At 38.0% G+C, this 23,657-nt stretch overlaps 1 protein-coding gene and 1 long non-coding RNA gene across 6 annotated transcripts in view; one reads left to right on the top strand and one right to left on the bottom strand.

Moving 5' to 3' along the window:
• Positions 1 to 23,657, top strand: part of LOC143369805 (uncharacterized) — a 190,178-nt gene that overhangs the window by 85,865 nt on the left and 80,656 nt on the right. The window lies entirely within an intron of this gene.
• Eya (eya transcriptional coactivator and phosphatase 2) overlaps positions 1 to 23,657 on the bottom strand; it is a 97,466-nt gene that overhangs the window by 32,189 nt on the left and 41,620 nt on the right. For all 4 annotated transcript variants that reach the window (XM_076814087.1, XM_076814088.1, XM_076814086.1 and 1 more), the window contains exons 2-5: positions 9,343 to 9,464; positions 6,719 to 6,887; positions 3,145 to 3,328; positions 2,937 to 3,072 (exon numbers count right to left, since the gene is read on the bottom strand). In XM_076814087.1, coding sequence (XP_076670202.1) covers positions 2,937 to 3,072; positions 3,145 to 3,328; positions 6,719 to 6,887; positions 9,343 to 9,454 — 601 coding nt within the window. In that variant the 5' untranslated portion in view covers positions 9,455 to 9,464. The remainder of the gene's footprint in view (positions 1 to 2,936; positions 3,073 to 3,144; positions 3,329 to 6,718; positions 6,888 to 9,342; positions 9,465 to 23,657) is intronic.

A 23,657-nucleotide genomic window follows, 5' to 3' on the forward strand; every position in this document is an offset into this window, starting at 1 on the left:
ATTCTGCTATTATGGCGGAAAACAGACATCTCGTCCCATTGTGTTGCGTCTCCAGTAGCCTAGGTTGCGCCTGGAGCAGATGCGCATAGACTGTAGCAATCTGCCGCAGCCGCGGGCGGTCAAAATCGCAGATAGGAGTTGAGATGTATGCTTTTCCATTGCACCAGTGTACTGCGGCGTGCCGCGCATTGGAACGGCCACCTTTAGGATCCATTTCGGTTGGAATGGACAATGTCGTATATACGGTTCATTTCATGCCAAGCGGATCACTTTGAACACTCAATGTCTGAGATTTTGTTCAAATTGAAACATGTTATAGTGCATGTGAAAGTAGGAGGGGTTCAAGTTGTCACATTTTGCCACATTCAAAATTGTTTTATAAATACAGACCCTCAAAGTACACACAACTTTCATCGATTTTTTGAAAATTGCCTTTCAAATTTGGCAAAATGATTATTATATGCCCGATTTCTTCACTTCCGACTAAAGTCCCGGTCAGTGAAAGACCAATTGGATGCTATCATGTGGCAATCGTCGACCAGTTGGATGTTATCATGTGGCAGTTATGTGGAACATAACTCTAACTGCAAGATTACTGAAGGTGAAGAAATCGGCCGTAAATCCTCCTTATTTGCACATGAACTCTAACATATTTCAATTTGAACAAAATCCCAGGAGTTTATCCAGATATTATCTTTGCCCATCTCTGTTCTCCAGCCGCTTCGCCGCGATTCATTCAAGCCTCCCTGACGACAAAATAGTAATAGGGGAAATGCGGCAACAGCGCGATGCGACTCTCCATTGTGGTGGGCCGAAATACCCAAATTTGCGAAACTCGAAACGGCGTAGTGCGGAAAAGTTGTCGTTGGGGAAGACAAATCGAGGCCAAAAAAATTTTTGAAATCGATCAAAATTTGACCCTCGCGCATCGCCGTCAAAGTTTTTAATTTTTGACCGAGTTTGGCGACTTCCGTACATTTTCTTAAAATTGTCTATATTTCACTGTTGAACATCACAAAATATTATTTCAACACATAAATGCATACAATTCTTTAGCTGTGCAGCTCTTGGCTCGAGTTAAATACCTAACGCGATTCAGAACTCACCACGGGAAGGTGGTTGCACCTCGAGTTCCACCCACGCCCTTCCCAACCAGCCAACTACATTGGGCATACATACTACTTATTGTGGATATCTTTCACGACTTTTACTTCTTCACGTTGAATTATGCCTTGCTTGTGAAGGAAGGCGTGATTTCCCTGGACATCAACGTGGTCCGGATAAAACCACCCCTGTTTTTATACCCAACAACTGTTCCTGCTGCTTCCGTCACTAACTTAACACAGCGCTCAACTGATTGGGTATGGCAAGGAAAGTTCCTGATATCCCAGTCTGGAGTAAATCCAGATTCTATCAGTGATGTGTTCAGTTAAGACCAGGCGTAAAAGAGGTGGTGAAGGGTTAATGGAGCTCCAGTCGATATGTTCTGAATAATCTGTCGCAGCAAAATTGATTTTTGGGATGAAGAACTCACGAACCGGCTTTTTTGCTTCAGAAGTGATTTTCTTGCCTTGATGATTCTTTTTAGGCCAAGTCCACAGATGCAGTTAAGAATCATTAGACACTTGCAGGATGCTAATTTTTCAAGTTTTTCTTTGGGACTTTCATCTTTTATTGATGGAAGAGCTTCAAGATCACAAAATGTAGGAAGAAGTCAATACAAACTGATAAGATAAATGCTTTAAATACAAATGCAGACAATTTCTGTTATAAAAGAGCACAAGTAGTCGAGTAACGAAACAAAGAAGCTTTACTGATGCCGCTTTGCTGATTCTACCGCGATGATAGACGAAGGGAGAGGAGTGAGTCTGTTAAGCCAAGCCAAGAGGTTTGTGCCCAGAGTTGCCAGGAAAATCCTACACGTAGTGGAGGGGGAACACCTACTTTGGCGTCGATTGGTTTGACGTCACGGCATCATCACGCGCATGCGTCGCGTGTTCCCTCTCCACTACGCGTATGTCCCCCCTCTACTAGGGGTAGGACTTTCCTGGCAACCGTGTTTGTTTATGCCTAAAGAATTCTACAATATTGCGTAATTTATGTCGCGTACTGAGGTACGCCGTCGCACACCGAATTAACTTTATGCGTAACTGATTAGGTTGAACTAACTGCGTTAGTAATTTCAATGTTAAAAATTCAGTTTAATATAATTGCAATGTTGCTTTCGTAGCCCCTTACAGGATTGTGGTACGCGTCGCGTTCGCCTTACGCCTATCCACCCCCCCCCCCCCCGCAAATTGTCTTCCGTCCGCGACAATACATATATTTTACGTGTTTATGTGCTGAAATAATATTTTGTAGTGTTCAACAGTGAAATATAGACATTTTTAAGAAAACATACGGAAGTCGCCAAACTCAGTAAAAAATTAAAAACTGACGGCGATGCGCGAGGGTCAAATATTGATCGATTTCAAATTTTTTTTTACCTCGATTTGTCTTCCCCGACGGCAACTTTTCCGCACTACGCCGTTTCGAGTTTCGAAAATTTGGGTTTTTCGGCTCACCCTACTGTGCAGCCCTGGGCTAGTTCGACCCTTGTCGTCCCGATTCCCTATCATCAAGCGCCGAAAACCATAAAACTCGGTGAAGTATGAAATCGGAGATGGGAAATTCGCCTACCACCCCGGATAAGAGATACTCTTCTGAACGTGAAATTATCAGCTTATCCGGGGACCGCGTATTTCTTTTCTGAGGGGAGAGGGACACCGTGTATGATACAAGAACAATATCCAATAATTTACATGCAGCAAATAATCAGGATTCAGTAACTCCATTTGCTATATTTAATCGCAACTCATATCGAGCTTCAAAATTGATCTCTAAAAACAAAAAAAAATTGCCTTCATCTAAAGTTATAATAGCAATAAAAGCATTACCTGCAAAATTCAGGTTTCCGATGTTGAACGACGCAGGCGCCGCGTGATAACCGTGCATGGGGTAATATCCGGAATACTGTAATGGTACCCTGTCGTTTCCATATAAACTGCTACTGTATGCACTATAGTCCAGCTTCTGCAAAAAAAAATAGAGAACGACGGCGGTAACAAATCTGATGTAAATTACCGAGTAATATGTCATGAATACCTGAGAAGACGAAGATATATTCTGAGCTACGTTGGGAAAATTCGCGGTACCGCTGTTATAAGTAGCATAAGACGAGTACTGAGACATGGAGCTTGGTGCGGTGTACGAGGTCAGGTAAGAAGTTTGCAAGCCTGTGGTATTTTTCCCAGCCGTGACTGATCCATAGGTAGGCGAGTTGTACAAACTATTAACAGAAAGTTAGTGTGTTCACGCACGTTACCAGAGAATTTGTAATTGCATGTGAACTTATATTAATTCTACAATCAAAGGTTGCAAGAATTAGGTATAGGCACCACATTCAAATTTTGGGTATACTATAGTATGTGATATAGGGCAAATACTTAAAATCAAGTATCTATGCTCCCTGTCACGTAAGAAGGAACCCGTTTCGCGCATGTAGAATGAGCTCATTGGCTCCGAAAAAGCGTTGGTGGGGGTACAGCCAATAGTGGCTTCTCCCGGCACCAATGAGCGTTAACCTGCGCAGAACCGGTCTAAACTCGTCGATCGGCAGGTTCCTTCTTAAATGAAAGGGAGTATAAAATTTAAGGAATGTATTTTGTATAAGTACATTTAAGTGTGGTGTTTCTTTTAGTCAATAGCTTTTGTATTCGCAACGTTTGACTTGGTCTTAACAAAGAGAAACCCTATAATCGGAACTGAGTTCCACGAATTAATTGTACAGTTTAAACAGTAAGATAAATAATTAATATAATCAAAGTAATCGAAATAGAAAACATTTTTTATCAACGTGCAGTTATGAATATTAACACTTTGCATGCGGGCGCGGAACACTTATAACTGTGATCACAGTCTCCCGCTTGCAATGTGTTAAAGGGGTAATAAGTCAGCAACAGCTATTAAAAGCGAGTAAAAGGAAAATAGTAGAAATTGGTCAATTTTGGACCTGGCTGGCAACGAAAGTTTTTTACAGGATATGTTTCTAAAAAAAATTATTTTTTCGAAAATTCTTTCCTACATATACTTATATAGACCTTCAGAAACGTTATAACGTTTACTTAAATGTTGTTTTCGATATCTTTTGTAATTTACAAGTTACAAGCGCATAAGTAAAATGGTAGATAAGTGAGGGAAGAGAAATGCAACTCGAATCTCCACGCGCGCTGGTGTACTCGATCATTATGCCATTACACAATAAAAAATTAACTCAAACGGTGTATCTTAATATTATTATTGTTTAATGACACTGTCCCGGTACCAATATACTAAATGAGTATTCCAACGAAATTATACAATATTTGGGGGATATTCCAATCGGCTAATTGGGGGAAGGAACACAAGACGCTAGAAATAAAGATTTTAAAAAGTATAGAAAAGATTGTATATACGCTGAAAATATTCTCTTTGCAATACAAACGAAGAAGTTTTAAACTTTTTATCGACTTCTTCAGATCCAGTACTGGTTACTTTTCTAGGTATAATTGCCAAAAAAAAAACTTTTTTTTATAAAGTAGCTTGATATCATTCGGCATTTTGATTGGAAAAAATGGCATGTTGAATTTTTTCTCCACTCTTGGGATTGATGCCCACTGTGCGTCGGAACAAAGGGGGCTCAAAGCTGAGCGAGAATTCATTCGATGTTTTCGACCGGTAATTTCATGTTTTCCCAAGAACGTTTCGACAACATCTGTTTGCCAGTATTTCTAAAGGGCAATCAAGAACGTGATGCCGTCTTTAATAATTTTAGGCATTTCTCAGTCTGACAACGAGTTAATCCGTATATTGCTCTGTCGGTGGGTAGTACGTATGATGGCTTCGGACCCGCACGTACTATTGCGAAATGAGAAGAAGACCGACTACCGACAAGCTGAAATGTCACAGGGGCAAGGAGAATCGCCCGCTCGCTCCACCCAATTCCTTGCAACAAAGTCCGCCGCGTAACGCAGAACGCGAACGAAACAAATCACGACAGCCCGCGGATATGAACACCCTGTAAAGCCGGGTCCAGACCTGAATGCGTATACGCTGAGCAGGCTGAGCGCGCACGAATGACGCATGCGGAGGGGTCGAAAGTGCCATTGTATCTTTCTTCGCCAACTTCTGTGCTTAGCTTAGCCCACTCCGCAGTCGTAAAGATGGTGTGATTAGCTACATAAACATACAGCTCAACCCTCCGAGTCATCCTGTTTACCAATACAGGGTGATTCTCCAGCGACGCCTGGCAAAGAGGTGCTGCCACCTGGTACCCCGTGGCGAGGACACCCCCTCCCCCCCCTCAGTGCTTCATCACCGAATTTTATGGGATTCGACCCTCGAAACGGTGGGAATACCATTAAAAAGTCAGAAATGTCCAAGAGTTCCACATTTCTCATCAGATCTTTGCGAAAACGACGTCAATTGATTCCTTATGTTTCGCCGATGAAACTAACCCCAAGAACCACGTAATTCGGACCATAATGAAGGAAATCTCATGAAAAATTGATTTATATCATTTCAAGTTGATTTCGTTAATTATAGTCTCGTGTGATTTAACACAACAGCGAGTCGGTCAGGCTGCATGAATTAAGAACAATGCAGGGTGTAGTGACGAAAAGAAAGACAAATTATTCAGTAAAATAGAGCTTTAAAGTCTATCATATGGTAATTGCATTATATTGTTGAAAACGTAATTTTTCGATTTTTGATTAACTGTTTATGACAATATTAGCAATGGATTAAATTCATTCACATAGATCCATCTTTTATGATTAAAAAAAAGACGCAAGTTCATGCCTTCAATAATTCAGGTCATTAAAATTCATTTCTGAACGCGGGTCTCGTAAAAATCACCGAAAGCAGGGAACTTCGAAGATTTGTATTTTTTAAACAATTTCGAAACTAGAAAAATGAGTACTTAGCCCTCCCTAATTTCATATTGACTACAATATATTTCAATGTCATGAAAATCCGAGACATCGAGAATTTGAGGAAAGTATCTCATCTGCTTCTATCAGCCACGCTGAGCGCAATGCACTCCAAACTTCCTTTGATGTGCGGAAGAAAACCGACAACGGTCGGCTCAGGCGATGTGCCTTCGCCGCCATTGGCGAGTCGGGTCGCATGCGCCGAGTCACCACGAATGACACGTCCACACTAGCATATGCGTTCACGCTCACCCTTTCTGACGCCGAAGCATGCGGTCCTGGCTACCGTTTCACCCATCCACATCAGAATATTCGTGCGCGCTCAGCCTGCTCAGCGTATACTCATTCAGGTCTGGACCCGGCTTAATGTATATTGCAGTCAGATCTATTGTGAAAAGGGACGAATTCCGACAGTTGTAAATTTAATGTTTGCGTTTTGAGTTATAATCGTAGTTGTGTTATTTCATCGTTGATTCGTTGAGGGTTGGGAATGAATACGACATTGTTCATAGTGAAGAGACAAATAGACAAAACCGTGAAAAATGAAGGGAAGAATGTCCTGTCCAAGCAGGAATTTTTATTGTATTTGCGGCTGTCCAATGAATATATGTATATTGAAATGACTGCAAAGTATAAAATTTTGTATCGATGTAAGTGTAAAAATCGAGAAAATTCAACGAGCGATGGATTCAAACATGAAAGATACGTGCCTGTTATAAAATTGATTGGCTCCAGGGTACAACGAACTGTAGTCCGCCTTTTCCATGGAATCTGGATATTCTTGCTCCTTTTCTTCAGCATTCTCGTCAATGTACAATTCTCCGCTCGGTACACTCTCGTTCTCAGGACAATCTTGCACCTCGTTCTTGACTTCGGTCTCTGTCAGTATGATCAAAAACGTTTCACGTTCACATGTCTTTAGTTATTCAAGACTATAATAAACCCCCCTTTGACATTAACATAATTTATAAAAGTATACACGAAAATCACTTCGACACTGTTTCGACAGCAGGTACCTTTTAGAATCTCGACTAAGGGAGCTGACAGTGTGCTAGCCTCAAAAATTGATTTTTTTTGTATTTTTTTACGTTTCATATTCGTAGAATACGTCTCTAAAATATTAAATTAATATTCGAAAAAATTAAGAATGTTAGTTACTTTTGCTATACCGTGAATGGAGGCGGGCGCAGGTATAGACTTGATATAACCACAAACAGGGTTCATAGAATAATTTGGCGGAACAAGCAATCGAATCGCTATTACTGTTTGAACTCAAAAGATGAACAAAGTTGAAAATTTACATTATTTTTCAAAATCGAATTTCTCGAAAACAGAGGGTGATGGCGACAAACGGTTTGCGGATTCGTTTTCAGCGCACAAAAATCTATAAGAAATGGCTATTGAATGTCACAGATCAAAACATACGTTCCTCTTTCACTACAATCGCGTTACGTCCCAAAATAGAAACACATAGATACTCCGCTTCGCAACAATGCATAAAACACTATTTGACGTGTTTATGTGCTTAAATAATATTTGATATTGATGCTCAACTGTGATATACGCAAATTTTATGAAAATATACAGAAGTCGCCAAACTTGGTTAAAAATTAAAAACTCTGACCCCGTTTGGGCCCGCTCAAATCTTGACCGATTTCAAAAAAAAAATTTGCCTCAATTTTTCTTTCCCAAACGCAACTTTTCCGCACTAGGCTATTACGATTTTGGAAAAATTTGATTTATTCGGCCCACCCTACTGCACGCACTGCTGGGATCGATTTCGGAAGCTCAACATTACCCATAAAACAAGTCAACACAAGATAGTAGGGGAGACCGGGGCTAGTTGTTACACTTTTCAGTTTTTAATTTTTTTTTTTTTGTATTCTATTTTCAATACTATCAATGACTCTGACTTAAAGTACGTTTTTTCCTCTACCGTTGACCGCTATCGCATGTAATTAAACGAAAACCATGACTTTGAAACAAGCCATTTTGAAAGTCGAGACATGTTGTAACAACGTGCCCCGAGTAGGGGCTAGTTGTTACACAATACGGAGCAAGTTGTTACAGAATTAAATTTTACGAAACGAGGCTTATTATGAGTAATATAATTATATTCTAGAAGATTAATTAATATATTAAAATTTATGGATGTTTTTCAATTTTTTTTTGTATAGTCTCTTAAGACAGCGTACTAAAGGTAGGTAATAAATTTTTTCATGAAAACTGTAATTTAGTTCTGAAAAAAATTCTTAAAAATGGCTTACTTTTTTAGCCGTCACAGCGGTATTCCCCCTTAAATACAGTATCAAATAAACGGGTTTCAAAAGCTTTTCACAACAATTATGGTTAAAAAACTAATAAAAGACAAATTAAGTAAACGTAAAATATTTTAAATTATCCATCATTAAGAAGGAATAATTTTTCCTCATTTTTCGGCGCAAATTGCATTCCGATATCTTTTAATGTTCAAAAGTTATACGAAAAAGGCCCTAAGTTCTTCAACCCGGGCCGAGAAATTTCAAATAGCTCTTTGTGACGTTAATTTGAAAGAGACCATCCTAAAATTTTCGAAGCTCGAGCATCACTGCTGTTCAGCGGTCGCTGGCAACCCTCCGAACGCCGGGCCGGTGAATGGTTGCAATAGAATGCGTCAGTGAGGCGGTGTTGCCATTTTCCTCTGTTCGCGCGCGCGTAGGTTGCAGTTTTAACGGATGGCCCTATATAATACCAGCGGCGTTGAATACGCTCTCCAATGTATTTCTCCGAGACATCGTTTTTCATTTTTTATTATTATTTGAACTAATCGGCATTCTATTATAACTGTATAACAAGAGCATATAATATATAAGGTTATTTGTTTATATGAACCTTTCATCTTGTTTTCAGATTCTGAATTCATTTCTACAATACTTCCAATATATTAGTATATAGCTTATACGGACTTCGCACCGACCCCGGAGATACAGTGAACGCCTAAGTAGGGCTTCTACACTTTGTGTGCTCTCCTGCTGCAACTCTATCCTGCATTTTTTCTAGGAGACAGACAGCAGCTAGCCGTACTTGTCATTTAATTTAATCGACCTATGAAGGGACCCCGAAAAATACAGATGGAAACTTTTCAAAGCGTCGAATTTAAAGTGTTTTATTGGAGCTTCAGTTGCAGTTAGCAGTTCCAGTGGAACGCCGTTGATACCTTTTAAAAGCAAGATTTGCAATTTTTGGTAAGGGATTCCCCGGCAGGTTAGGAGGATCACGTATTATGGATGAATCAAAATAATACGTTTCGATTATAAAATTGTGCCAATACACGACAAACACGAACTTCATTTACCATTGCTTGTGGCACGCGGGTGCTGCGCCGAGGCCTCTGTTGATGAAGACACGTTGCTAGCATTATCTAAAACCCCTGCTGGTTTTGTCGGGTCATTGTCTTCGGTTAACATATCACACTTCCTGAAACAAGAGAGAATGGACTATTAAAGGGGTAATTCAGTGTACCGCTTCTAATAAATCGTTCTTTTCTGTACATTTTCTCATAGCTCGGGGCCTGAAAAATATATTTTAAAAGATTTGGCTGTACTTGCGAATGGCCCCAGTGGTCGACCGACACAAGGATTGAGGGGAGGGGAATTTATTAGTTTTCGAGATATGAATAAAAAACTTTTAGTATTTCTGTTGACTTATTTGGATACAACGCGATTTGAACTTTAACTGTAAAAAATTACAAATAAATCTTGCAAACAACGAAAATTAAGGAATGCATTAGCAACGCTCTGCATTTTTATTTTACTTTTATTGTTTCGTAGAATTGTCGTTATATGTAACGGTTATGTAAATCTTCGGGAATTAAATAAGTTATAAACGCAACATAATAAAACAGTAAAACTGTATACTTGACTTTGATATGTTACTAGGAAATACAATCCCGGTCTGGGTTAGGTTATTATTTACTATCCCGGGATTGCGGGATTTTCTAAAGTCTATCTCGGAATTTCGGGACTATTCCCGGGATTGGGTAATAGAAAATTTCAGTAATTAAAATGATTTATTATGTGCTAAAATTCTAAATCTTTATTTAAAGTAAACAAACTTACTTTCTATTATTAGTCTGAAACATAAGCTTAAATCATTTTTACAAATAAAATCAGTTGAACAATGAAGAATAATAAAGTCTCAATAAGTACGTAATATCAGTAAACCATTATGAAGATTTTTGGAAATGCGAACGTAGAAACAGCAAAGCACCTAAAGTGCATATCTACAATGTTTCGACTATTACGTGTTCAGACAAGTTGCGATTTGCAACTTGCAGATATTTTTCTATATATTTCAAAAACTAAGGGTCTAGGAAAAAATCTGACTACTCCACCTGATGCAGCGGACATTTTTCCTCGGGAAACAATCAGCAGAAGTGGTTGAACACCTTTCGTTTACAATACATAAACGAAAGAGTCTGGCAAAACGTGCTCTGCGGACAGTGCAGTGCTAATCAGCGCCTCTAGCGGCTTTTGCCAAAATCTTTCGTTTCTGTATCGCGAACTGAACGAACTGATTCCCTATTTCTCCGAATTATTCAATTGCAAATCGAATTGCCGCCACAATTACAGAAAGTCATTGTTACTAACACCAAGGTCTAGACAGTGTTAAAAGTAGAGTACACGTAAAAAATTCAGGAAGATCATTGGTACTCGAAAATAAAACACCATTCGAAAGAAATTCAGGTAACGTGTCGAGCTCTTTGGAGAGTCTATTATACATAGAAGCAACATTACAAGCTAGATTGACGAAAGTCTGATAGATTTGTAAGACTCAGGAGCGGACTTAACGGCGGGCGCAGCGGGCGCGGGGCCCGGGGCCCCGACTTCTGAGGGGCCCCACAAAGAACAACTTTCCACTTTTTTTTAATGACACCAAAGGGTCTAGCAGGGTTAGCATGGGCAAACAGCTCTCATGCCGATTCTTGGAGTTGTTATTTTTTAAACAATGCTCCTTGCCTGAAACACCATTATGTAAAGTTTTAGATCGCTACCCCCCTGATTAAGGATAATACGGGGGTAAACGCCCTTAACATTATTATTTTTTTTCTCGGTTACTACTTAAGATATTTAAATGAAAAAAAAAACGAAAAATAGCTACATACTAACTGCACTTCATATATTTTTCTAAGAATTATAAATCAATTATTAAGGGTAGAAAAAAAATAAGAATAATGCTCTATTATCGAGTTATTATATATAAAAACCTGAAGATAGTCGAGATGGTGGAACATAGTTAAATAATTTAATGAAGATCAATATATTATGAATTGGTGGGGTTTTGTGACGAGAAAGAGTATTTGTCGCGAGCCTGAGTATATTCTATCAGCTACACGGCAATACAACGCTGCGATTATTTATTATTTATCACACGGGCGTTTTAAATCCAAAATAGTTAAACCGTCCGAAATATTAACAAATATATTTGATGGAACTGACACAACGGCAGTTATTGGCGTAAATAGCGACGAGGATTAATAAATAATAATCAATAATGATATCAACCTTTGTCGTTATTACCTATGATTTTCGAACTCCCACTGATTACTCTAACGGCACGCTTCACGACTCGCTTCTTTGCCCGACACTATATATAAACAATAAATCCCGAATACTCTTCATTTTCACTTCGATCTCCCAAACGCACCGCAATCGTTTCTTCCATTCGCATTTAAATGAAACGTACTCAGGCTCGCGACAAATACTCTTTCTCGTCACAAAACCCCACCTATTTATAATATATTGATCTTCATTAAATTATTTAACTATGTTCCACCATCTCGACTATCTTCAGGTTTTTATATATAATAACTCGATAATAGAGCATTATTCTTCATTCTTTTGGAGGTGGTCACTCAAAGGGTTGTTTCCATAAACCACCCCCAAAAAATTAATTTTTTTTTCTACCCTTAATAATTGATTTATAATTTTTAGAAAAATATATGAAGTGCAGTTAGTTTGTAACTATTTTTCGTTTTTTTCCATTTAAATATCTTAAGTAGTAACCGAGAAAAAAATAATAACGTTAAGGGCGTTTACCCCCGTATTATCCTTAAACAGGGGGGTAGCGATCTAAAACTTTACATAATGGTGTTTCAGGCATGGAGCATTGTTTAAAAAATAACAACTCCAAGAATCTGCATGAGGGCCGTTTGCCCATGCTTACCCTGCTAGACCCTTTGATTTCATATTGTAAGCGGATCGTAAAATTGTAAGCGAGAAAAGTATAAAACGAAGTAACTATTGCTAAGGAGGGCGACGGAACACCTTCTCCGAAATAGCTTTTCCAAGAAGTGGTTAGGCTACGGGACGATCATTTGCGACATAACCCGGGTAACAGCCATCGAGAGTAGCCGGCCGATGCCGCGAAGGCAGTTCGGATAGGGGAGACCGGGGCAAAGTGGGGAGGAAAAAGTTTGAAGTCGAATAAAATTTTTCCCTTTCAATAAAAATGTTTGGAAATAGATTTATAATATAATTAAAACATTACTATTGATAAATGACGAATATCAATACTTAGAATAAACTTAGAGTATATTAAAAATCAACTTGAAAGAAATGATGCAAGAGGTATCACTTTACCCCATGTAAAGTGAACTCCTATCCGGGGTAAAGTGAGGTGCAACAAAATAAGAACTTTAATTAAGGATATAGGTAAATATTAACCCCTTGCGCTGGAATGACGTGTGTAGCACGGCAGCTTTTTCATTTTTTTGAGGTTAGTTTCTGTTCCACCACGCCGCGTGGTTTTCTAGCCAGCTGACAGCTTAGGATATTGCGCACATCACTTGCGCATTGGTTCTTAGCAGCCATTTGCAGCTCAGTTTACCCCGGTCACTTTACCCCGAATATGTACTCAGTGGAAAATTAATTATTTAATAACGTTAGGATTAATCTTTTCTCAAAAGCGTGTACACGTATGTTTATAAGCTTGTTATAAACACACAGAAAAAAAATGGAGTTAAAATAACACATTTAAGACTCATTTATCCAAAAAGCTAAATTGAAAAGAAAACCAATTGGAAGTCTCCAAAACTTCATTTTTAATTTTTTAAATGAATTTCCATTTTTCGATATCTGAATGTGCATAATTATCATTGTGGTATTACACGCATTTATTACGTCACAACATTTTGTAAATATATTCTATTGTTAAAGAATAAATTAAGAAAGCTCATTTTACCCCGAGGTTCACTTTGCCCCCGTCTCCCCTACCGAGTCCAAGAAACATAGTTGCGACAAATAAACGTGCCTAATTCTCCTGATACCTTGCATTGCACAGTAGACCCCGTCATTATTAATTACGCACAGGGCTACTGAAAGAAGCAGGTACTATTACTCGGAAACAGATTTGCTCCTTACGTTATTTCCCTTTCCTTACTATTACCCGCGGTACAAGTTCTTACAATACATATGTGCAATTTTAATTACGTACAAGTTTACGATCGGCGGTAAAATCTGATAGTGAGCTTATACAACCCCTGGCAGTAAGTTTGGAACCAAACGCAAAAATACGAAATTAACGAGAAACACCAATATTTTTTATGTATAATATGCAACGGTATATATATGAAACGCGTGGTAATGTTAAATTGGTCTATTTTAAAGTAAAAGCACCAAAATAATTAAGAAATTTGTTTATTATATAATACAAAATATGGAAGAAACAAAATGTGTCTGGGAAATAAGTATGGAACCGACCGATGTTCTGGAAAAAAGTATGTAACAATATAAATTTGCAAAGAGATTAACAATAATTGATTTAATATTTATATTACCTAGTATTTTGCGACGTTCCCACGTGCACGTATCACAGCTTGTATACGTTTTGGCATCGATGTAATCAAGTTTTCACACTGTGATGGCAAAATTTGTTTCCATGACAGCTTAATGGCTTCCAAAAGTTCATTTTTATTTTTTGGTTTTTTATCGCGTATAAATTGTTTCCAAAGTGCCCACAAATTTTCGACTGGACTTAAATCTGGGCTATTTGCTGGCCATTTTATGGTTCGAAAGCCTTTTTGTTGAAGGTAGTTTTGAACTATTTTGCTTCGATGACAACTTGCATTGTCATGTTGAAAATAAAAATCATCCGAATCCTCGAACCACTGATCTAAACTCGGTATTAAAAAGTGTTCTAATATATGAATATATACTTCAGAGTTCACAATTTTTATACAAAATGCATATTTGTCCAACTCCTTGAGCTGTCATACAGCTCCAGACCATATACGACTTTGGATATTTTATTTTAAAATTCAAAGAATCTTCACTAAATTTTTCAATTGGTGAAAACAACTTTACTCCAATCTTCTGTAGTCCAATGCGCATACTTCTTACACCATTCTAAACGTTTCTTTTTGTGTTCCTTAGTGAGAAATGGCTTCGTCTTTGCTTTGCAGAAAGAATACCCCATTTTTTCATTAATTTCGCGAGACGTGGCTCTTCTCATTTTCTTTACGATCTGTCTTAATCGTCTGTCATCTCTTCTTGAAGTCGAGCGCGGACGTCCGCCTCTTTTGCGATTCACCACACTGCCCGTCTCGTTAAATCTTCCTTTTATTTTACTTACTGCACTTCGGCTACGATTCAAAATTTCAGCTACTTTTTGCTGAGTATTACCTTCTTTCAATAATGCAATTATGCGTAACTTTAAATCGTTAGATAAACGTTTGCGTGGCGGCATGTTTTATTCATTCGACTTGCTTGTTTACTGTCCCAAAATACACTGACTTCGGTAGATGTCGTAGACTTACGTTTACAGTGTTGCTCCCACTTTGTGGCACATGGTCGAGACTCGCGAGTAAGCGAGTGCAGTAAACAGTGACAAAACATAAACATTAGAGTATCAACTTCACCAGTGGCTTTGTTTTGATTCGGATTTCGGGAAAAGAGTATTGAAAAGAGAATAATAAAATGAAAACCATGAAGTAACTAACTAATATGCATGTACAAATGTCAGAAAATACTAGGTAATATAAATACTGAACAAAATTATTGTTAATCTCTTTGCAAATTTATATTGTTCCATACTTATTTCCCAGACACATTTTGTTTCTTCCATATTTTGTATTATATAATAAACAAAATTCTTAATTATTTTTGGTGCTTTTACTTTAAAATACACCAATTTAACATTACCACGCGTTTCATATATATACCGTTGCATATTATACATAAAAAATATTAGTGTTTCTCGTTAATTTCGTATTTTTGCGTTTGGTTCCAAACTTATTGGCAGGGGTTGTATGTATACGCTTATTTTCATTAATTCATTACTAAGCTGCATAGGCAGTAGGCACCACGCGGCTGCGCTACCGCTCTTCAGAGCAATAGAATCGTATTTTGAAAATTTTGTTAACCATGCCAATTTCAAACGCATCGGGGGAACGCTCTTTTTCTTGTCTAAAAAGAATAAAAAATTATCTAAGAAACTCAATGTCGGAGGAAAGATTAAATAATATGGCTATTTTATATAGAGAGAGCGAGTTACTTAAAATTATTGATTGTGACGAGATAGTTAATAAGTTTGCAGAACAAAAAGCAAGAAAAAATTTATTTAAATTTTTCACTTTTGTAATTTTAATTTTAAGTAAAGTTCTATAATTTTTGTTGTTTAAACGTCTAATTATTAGTTTATTATACGTATAGTATTATTAATATTAGTTCAAAACTTTGTGATTATAATTGTATTATTAAATATATTATACATATACTTTATTAAAATTTTATTGAAATTAAAACATTATGAGATCATAATCTGTTTATGTGTTTAAAAATATGGTTAACGTGATTTTATTCTCCCTGTCTTTCCCTTTTTTGTAAGGGGCCCAATATTTTCTTTTGCGCCCGGGGCCTCAAGCGACCTTAATCCGCCTCTGGTGAAACTCGTAGCAGGCAACATAGGCGAGTCGACTGAGATTTCTCGATGTCCATTATAAATAGATCAGAATTTAATCTCGCGGATGGTGTATGCTCACGATATTTACGGTGTGAAAGCACCTTTATACAACTTCTTTTTCGCCTGCACAGCGATGGACGTGAGTATATATGGGAATAAGGGCGGAGCACGAGCAGATACTAACTTGGCTACGTAAAGAATACATAATGTAAAACGTTGTGAAAGGAAATTTCATTGGCTGCTCTCGAAGGTACCCCAGTGTACGCCTACCCATCTGGTTACTCCACCCCTTCGACACGCAAATGGCAGACAATAATGAACCCTGGCGTGAACGCTGATCCTTTTCCGTCAACCCAGGCCGGCGACCACTTTTGCAATCTTTATTCTGACGTTGCCCAACTTCGGTTGACTTCTTCTTATTATTATTATTTTAACGGGAGAACCCTTTAGTATACGAAGCTTGAACAATTCAGTACAATAAATATATATAAAATAACGTAACAGAAAAAATAAAATAAAACGGAAAATATAAAGTAACGAGAAAAACATAACAATATAAAACGACGACATCGCCAAACAACTGAGCGCAAATTAAGGAGATGGTAGTCTCCTAAGTACCAGAGTCCTAAACGAGGCGAAGGAGGTTAAGAAAATATCTAATTCAGCAGGGCACTGGTTTAGCTCCTCCATAGCACGATTAATGGGATCGGCAGAGTAATAATGATAATTTGGGACTCGGGATACAGAAAGGGGTCGCAGACGCAGTGACCGTTGCGGAGCATGAAAACATATCCTTGCAACAAGCTCTTGACAGTTAATCTGACCGTGGAAAACTTTGTAGATGAATAGTAGGTCTAAACAAGCACGACGGTCGCTAAGAGTATGAAGCCTCGTTTTTAGTAAGGCTGGGCCGTAGTCGTGGTCACTAAACCACATAGGGTGACCTGATGCCCTCATGGCTAGCCTCGGGAACTTATGCTGAACCCTTTCAATTAAGTTGGAATATTGCTCGTGTCTAGGGCCAAATCACCGACGCGTATTCAATCTGCGGCCTCACAAGTGCAACAAATAACAACTTTAATGTCCTAACATGTTTAAAGTGTTTACCAAAACGGGCGATAAAACCTAACTTATATGTTAGGTATTTGTCTTTCTTCGCAACTTATGTACCGTGACTTCGTAACTTATGTTCGCAACTTAGTCCTGGGATTAGTGATGAATCACTTTAATAAAAAAATATTAAAAAATGTTTTATTCAAGGAACTGAATGTAACATCCATATCTTCGGAAAAATTGCAGATAAAGAAACTCTGGTTTAAGGACGTAATGCGCACTTAAATATGGTCCAACCTTTGTCTAAAACAATCTTTTGTGAAGGGCAAGGAAAGTTCTAAGGTGCCGACACACTTGCGTGGAACACCTTGGGTACTTACTACAACACTACATAAGTACCTACTATTAGCACGCGGAAAGAAGACTCCTGGAAGGCGGTGCAGACCGCCGCTGTGACGATAGGTTTTAGTCACCGATTGGTGCACACTAATATAAACAGGGCACACGCGTTGGTAATTATTTACTTCAGCGATTCCTCACCGATTTTGATTAAGTTTGGATATGTTGTCGGGGACACGATTCTGAACAACTTTTTCCTATACATGTTACCGTCGCTCGGTCTTAGTTTCCGAGATATTCGCAAAAATATCTTTTAAATTTCTTGCTTTGATGTTCTAGTCTAGGTTACTGTTGGGTTAGGTTCAGTATAAATAAATATAAGTGCACTTCACATTCAACATTATTTTCAATTATTATTGAGAACCCGAGAACGGGTGAGAGGAAGCGAAAGAGTCGACACTTTGATACTTTATCTCGCTCCGTCTTTAGGGCCCTATACACTAGCGAGCCGCTCGGCGAGCCGCTCGGCAAGCCGCTCGCGAGCTGCAGGCTCCTCGATCCCACACACCAGCGAGCATGCGAGCCGAGCCTGCAGTTCACGAACGGCTCGGCGTGCGGCTCGCTCGTGTATGGGGGCCTTTTCAGCTCGAGCTTGAGCTCGATCCGCGGGTCGGGCCTACAATGCATCAGCGGAACTTTTTCCTATACAAGTTACCGCCGCTCGACCTTCGTTTCCAAGATATTTGCGAAAAACTTCGGTTGACTTATTCCGACATAACGCATTCCACTTTTCAACTTGTCTCGGGTATTAGTATTGGTTGGGGCCAGATCAGTGCTGGGGGCCCGCGCCCGCTTGCGGGCGCGTAAAGCTTGGTAGCGAACTAATGTGGGTCGGGGTGTTGACGGGAGCCCCCACACATCCAATAGGTGCTCTCGAAAGCACCTTCTTCCTAGCAAAAAATTATGTTTTAGAAACAGACGCATCCTAATATCCGGCAGAAATATCCAAACTTACATCGATTTGCTACCACGTTTTACGCGCCCGCGGGCGGGCGCGCGCCCCCGCGCTGCTAGAACCCCAACCTATACTAATATTCGGGATAAGTTGGAAAGTGGAATGCGTTGTGTCGGAATAAATCAACAGAAGTTTTTCACAAATATCTCGGAAACTAAGGCCGAGTGACGGTAACATGTATAGGAAAAAGTTGTTCAAAATGTGGAGTTTTACAACATACCCAAATTTCATCAAAATCGGTGAGGAATCACTAAAGTAAAAATTACCGAAGTATTTTTGTTGTGGCGGAACTAGCCACGACTACTTACTACAATGTATATAGACGGGGGTTCAGGCGGAGCTAGCGGCGGACTGCATCGCCTGCCAGGAGTATTCTTTCCGCGCGCTAATAGTAGGGGGAGTCCGGGAGAGTTGAACCACCTTTTACTTTAAGGTCCTTGAAATCTAGGGTACGAGATGCATCGATTTTATATTTATGCCACAGTAAAGCCTTGTTATTAGACTATAATTTGAGGGTTATATCATTTCAATAAGTTAATAAATGTAAGCACTAAATTAAATTTTATAAAAAATGAGATTTGGCTCATCTCTCCCCGAGCGCTGGGAGATATGATCCACCATGTGGGGAGATTTGACCATACTCTAGTAACTCGGGAACAAATGAAAAAAAAACAACAATTTGCTTTAGTTTATAATAAGTAGCCACAAACTTCAGACATTGCAATAATTATCTTATATACTTTAACTGAGCTTTTACTTTGTATTTCACTGTGAACACGAAGAAACACGTTTCCCTGTCTCACAGCTAAAGCGGACTACCGATCGTTATTTTGTTACATGACATGGTAACTAGGGATGGAGTGCAAAATCACTAACAGTGATTTATCACAGTGATCGCAGAATCACAATCACGGTGGTGATTGAAGTTAAATCACCACCGTGATTGTGATTTTTTCAACTTGAGTGAATTGTTTACTGTGATCGTAATTCTTCATCTTGATTGAATTATTTTTCATAAAATACTTCAATATAGCTTGTGTTACAGTCAAAGCGTGCTAATTCGGCGAATATATAGAATATACATTCATAAATAGTCAATGCATGCACGTACTGATTTGATTGGTTAAAGTATTCACATATACATTATACTTTTTAACTAAAGTGAAAAAATATTCGTTAATTTAAATAGATCAGGAACGATTACATTGGTTCAAAATATACAACTGAGATTCTATAAGAACAGTGAGGACTTGCGAATGTTTCGAAAGTAGAAATTGGGGTTATGTGGCGCGTGCAAAGAGCAGTTATGCTCTCCACCAATCAGAAGCGATCCCGAAAATCGCGAATCTCTATTCTGCCTGCACCAATCGGAAGCGATCACAAAAATCACGACTCACTGTTCTGCCTGCACCAATCAGAAGCGATCACAAAAATCACGACTCACTGTTCTGCCTGCACCAATCAGAAGCGATCACGAAAATCATGGATCACTGTGAAAAATCACCGTGATTGGGAACGAACGTGATCTGATCACTCGTGATTCACAAATCACGGTTCTAGCCAACACTAATGGTAACGGTAAAGAATTCGCACGCTATGGCTTGACAACCGCCCGCCTACCGCGAAATTTAAAACAGATATTTGAAGCGGCTCAACTCTCCCATATGGTCAAGTCTTCCGGACTCCCCCTACATAATATATGACGTAAGCAGAAGCCCAATTCTGAATGTTTACGGAGGTATACTTTACAAGATTTGGTCTGTGATCTGAGTTGAAATCTAGACGACTTACTTACTGCTATTATGAACCTTAAAAAACACTTAACGGTTGCATTCACGCAAAAGTTAAGTACCAGTGGTTTTACTTGAATGTATGAACTTTTGCATGTTTTTTACGCTGAATTTAACGGTGCTAAAATAAATTTTTGAAAAATGGTTTCTCCATTTTTAAAAACAAATTAAAAAATAATTAGATCGACAAATTCGTACCCTTATCTGTTACAAATTCTTTCAACAATATGTCATCCAAACTTCAGCTCGGTAACTTTATTTTTATGGGAATTAAAGTTTTTTATATAAGGTTTTTTCGAGAAGCGAGTTTTCATTCCTTTAGGCTAAGCGTAGATTGTCAAGAAATAACATCAAATAACTAATTGGAGGCTTTCGAACAGTGAATTTTAGGTAATTGAAATCATTTATTGTGGTATTATAAAAGAATTTTACCATTTTCAAAAATCAACAGCGCTGTACTTTGGACCTTTTTCCATACCCAAATAACAGTTTGACAATTCTAATGCTGCGGTTTTATACGAGTTAAATTTGAACCTGAATTATGTATCATTATATCATAATTATTTTTTTTTAATGTCTTATGTAGAAAAATGGCTATTTAATCGTCTGTATTTGGTTACTAACATCTAAGAATGTGTTTTGTTTTGGGTTCGAAGTTTTTGCATGGATGGAAGTACACAAACGTTGCTGGCAAAAAAAATTTTTCCGCTCTCTCAAATACAATGGAAATGATGGCAGCATCAGAAATATGGCAGAACTCTGAGTAGTATGGAATGCGAAGTACAACGTACATTTCAAAAACCGAACATTGTTTAAATAATTTACAAGAATATGGAAAAGATGTAGTAACTGAAAAAGAAGAATGTGTAAATCACGTGCGCAAAAGATTATGGGGAGCTTAACCCGACATAGCAAAGCAAGCTCATGTAAAGGGCATCAAATTACGAGGTAGAGGATTTGACATACTAAAAGAAAATAACATAAAACAATTAACAGATTATTATAAGAAAGCAATTTTAAGATAAAAATGACATAATGCCCATGGAAAATGTGTTATAGATACCCAACCATATACCTTAGTAGATACTATTCAGTGTCTACTGATACAAAATTGCAGCATGAAAAATATCCACCAGGTAAATTCTCATGCTCATGGTGTTTCAACAAAACGATACTTGTAATACTTATAAAACCTGATAGTATCTATAGATTCAACATAGAAACTAGGGTGGCCCTTATTTTTCAACATACGATTTCTATTGCTCCCCCCCCCCCCAATATAGTTAAACTAAATAAATAATAATCTCTGAAAAAAGTTATTGTAATCGGTCAGCAGGAAAGAGTGCTGACCAGGCCTTAATGTTCAGAATTCATCAATGGTTTGGATTTAAAGAATTTGAACATACAGTAAATCCCCGTTATGAGCTCGTTTTTACCTCCCGTTGACAGCCCGGCGACTATCCCCACCATTTCTTGGAAGCCTGCGGACGAGAGTGAGAGAACCTGGCAATGAGCGAGAGGAAACGAAAGAGTCAGACACGACGTTGTCAGGTACGGAAGAGAGAATCTTATCCGTAACCCACAGTGAGCGCATCGCCAGCCCCGTTCGTCGAGCTCACAACGGGGATTTACTGTAGTGAGGTCCGTACTACGCGCGCATAGGCAATACGTCACGCTCCCGTAGAGGTATGTACATAATACATATTCAAACGCTTATTATCTAAAAAACGGTTGGAAACACGAAAAAATTATATATACAGTAATTGTAGGAAATTGAATGCTCTTTGAATATTATTTGAACAAAATTTGGATATGGCTTAGCATTTCTGAGAAATTCTTTAAATCAAAATCATTGATGAATTTTAAGCTTTAAGGGGTCATGCTCAGTTAGGAAGACGAAAAAGGGTGGTCTTTGGAATTTTTTTACTCAAAAGCTATAACACATTTCTCAAAAATTCTTTTTTCCTTTTAAAGATTGCATCTAGTACCGTGCATCGTAATTTTGTTATTTAAAAATATTTATTAATAATTAAGTTATATACTTAAAAGAAAAAAAGATTTTTTGAGAAATGTGCTATAGCTTTTGAGTAAAAAATTTCCAAAGACCACCCGTTTTTCAGCCTCCTGACTGAGCATGACCCCTTAAGGCCCGGTGGGCACCCTGTCCCATTGTTCTTTTCCCATAATCTTTTCCGAGATTATTTTTTTATGAAATGAAATCATACTAGGTGATGACAGCAATATAAAATACATATAGATACATATAAGATAATACAAAAAAATTGTATGAAGAAGGGCCACTCTAATAGGAACACATAAAAAAAGAGTTCCTGGAGATAATTCTGCTAATATAGGTAACTATATAATTGACTATTCGATAAAAAAAACTGCCTCGCAGATGTTCCCAATGCCTCATGCAAAACGGAAATGGAAGCCACGGCGAATTAGAGAGGCTGCAATTGAGCATGAAGGGTTGAGTGCCATCATATTTAGTGATGGGGCCTCAAGACCGCAACTTCGAAATCGATTGGAACTAATTCAATCCTGTAAAGATTCGAATCGATTCGAATTTCATTAGTCATGGTCGCCAAGCAAAAGTTTGGAATCGCTTCGAATCCTAGCAGAAGTTTCGAATCGTTTCGAATTATGGACGAAAGATTCGAGTCGCTTCTACTATTATTCGAAACAAAAATTTCTTGAAAGTCTCGATAGGTCTTGAATAGGAGTGTGTGAATTGTCTCAAGTTTCGTGGTTCGGGAACCCGAGCTTCGGAATGGGTCGGAAAAATTCTGGCGGAGGCGGGCGAGATCTCGATACTCTCGAGTCTCGAGATTCTCTGCAAATTCCGGATGAAATTTGGACAAGTAAATGAGATTGATAGTTACATTGCGGATGCGTATTTGAATAGAATTCAAAATCCTTTGGCATATTGGAAGGAAAATAAAATTAAGTAAATATCCTTATCTTGCGCAGTTAGCAATAAGTTTTTAAGTTTGTTTATAAGCAGGAAACATAATTAGTAAATAAAAAATATATAAAAAAAATTATGTTAAACGATTTTATTAAAAATATAGTAAAAACTAAATTAAAATGCACTAAAAACTAAAAAATAATTCTTTTCTTGTACTTCAATTTTGATGGTGTTAATATCACTTTAAATAAAATCGTGGGGCACCATGTGCAACCAAATGAAGAATCGGTTGGCAAGTGGAACATCATCAACTACAGTTTATCAATTTTAAGTCTCATTACAATCTGTATCCAATAATTAAAATATTTTGTTTCATTAATGCGAATGAAAACTTTCTAACAACAAATTCATTTCGATGTTTGCTTCTGTATTAAGGTGATTCATATCCTGTTATGAAATATCGTGCCCTACGATTTTATTTAAACTGATATTAACACCCTCAAAATTTAAGTACAAGAAAAAAATTATTTTTTAGTTTTTAGTGCATTTTAATTTAGTTTTTACTACATTTTTAATACAATTTTTTATATATTTTTTATTTT

The sequence above is a fragment of the Andrena cerasifolii genome, chromosome 6 (assembly GCF_050908995.1).
Source record: "Andrena cerasifolii isolate SP2316 chromosome 6, iyAndCera1_principal, whole genome shotgun sequence".
In the NCBI taxonomy this organism is placed as follows: domain Eukaryota; kingdom Metazoa; phylum Arthropoda; class Insecta; order Hymenoptera; family Andrenidae; genus Andrena; species Andrena cerasifolii.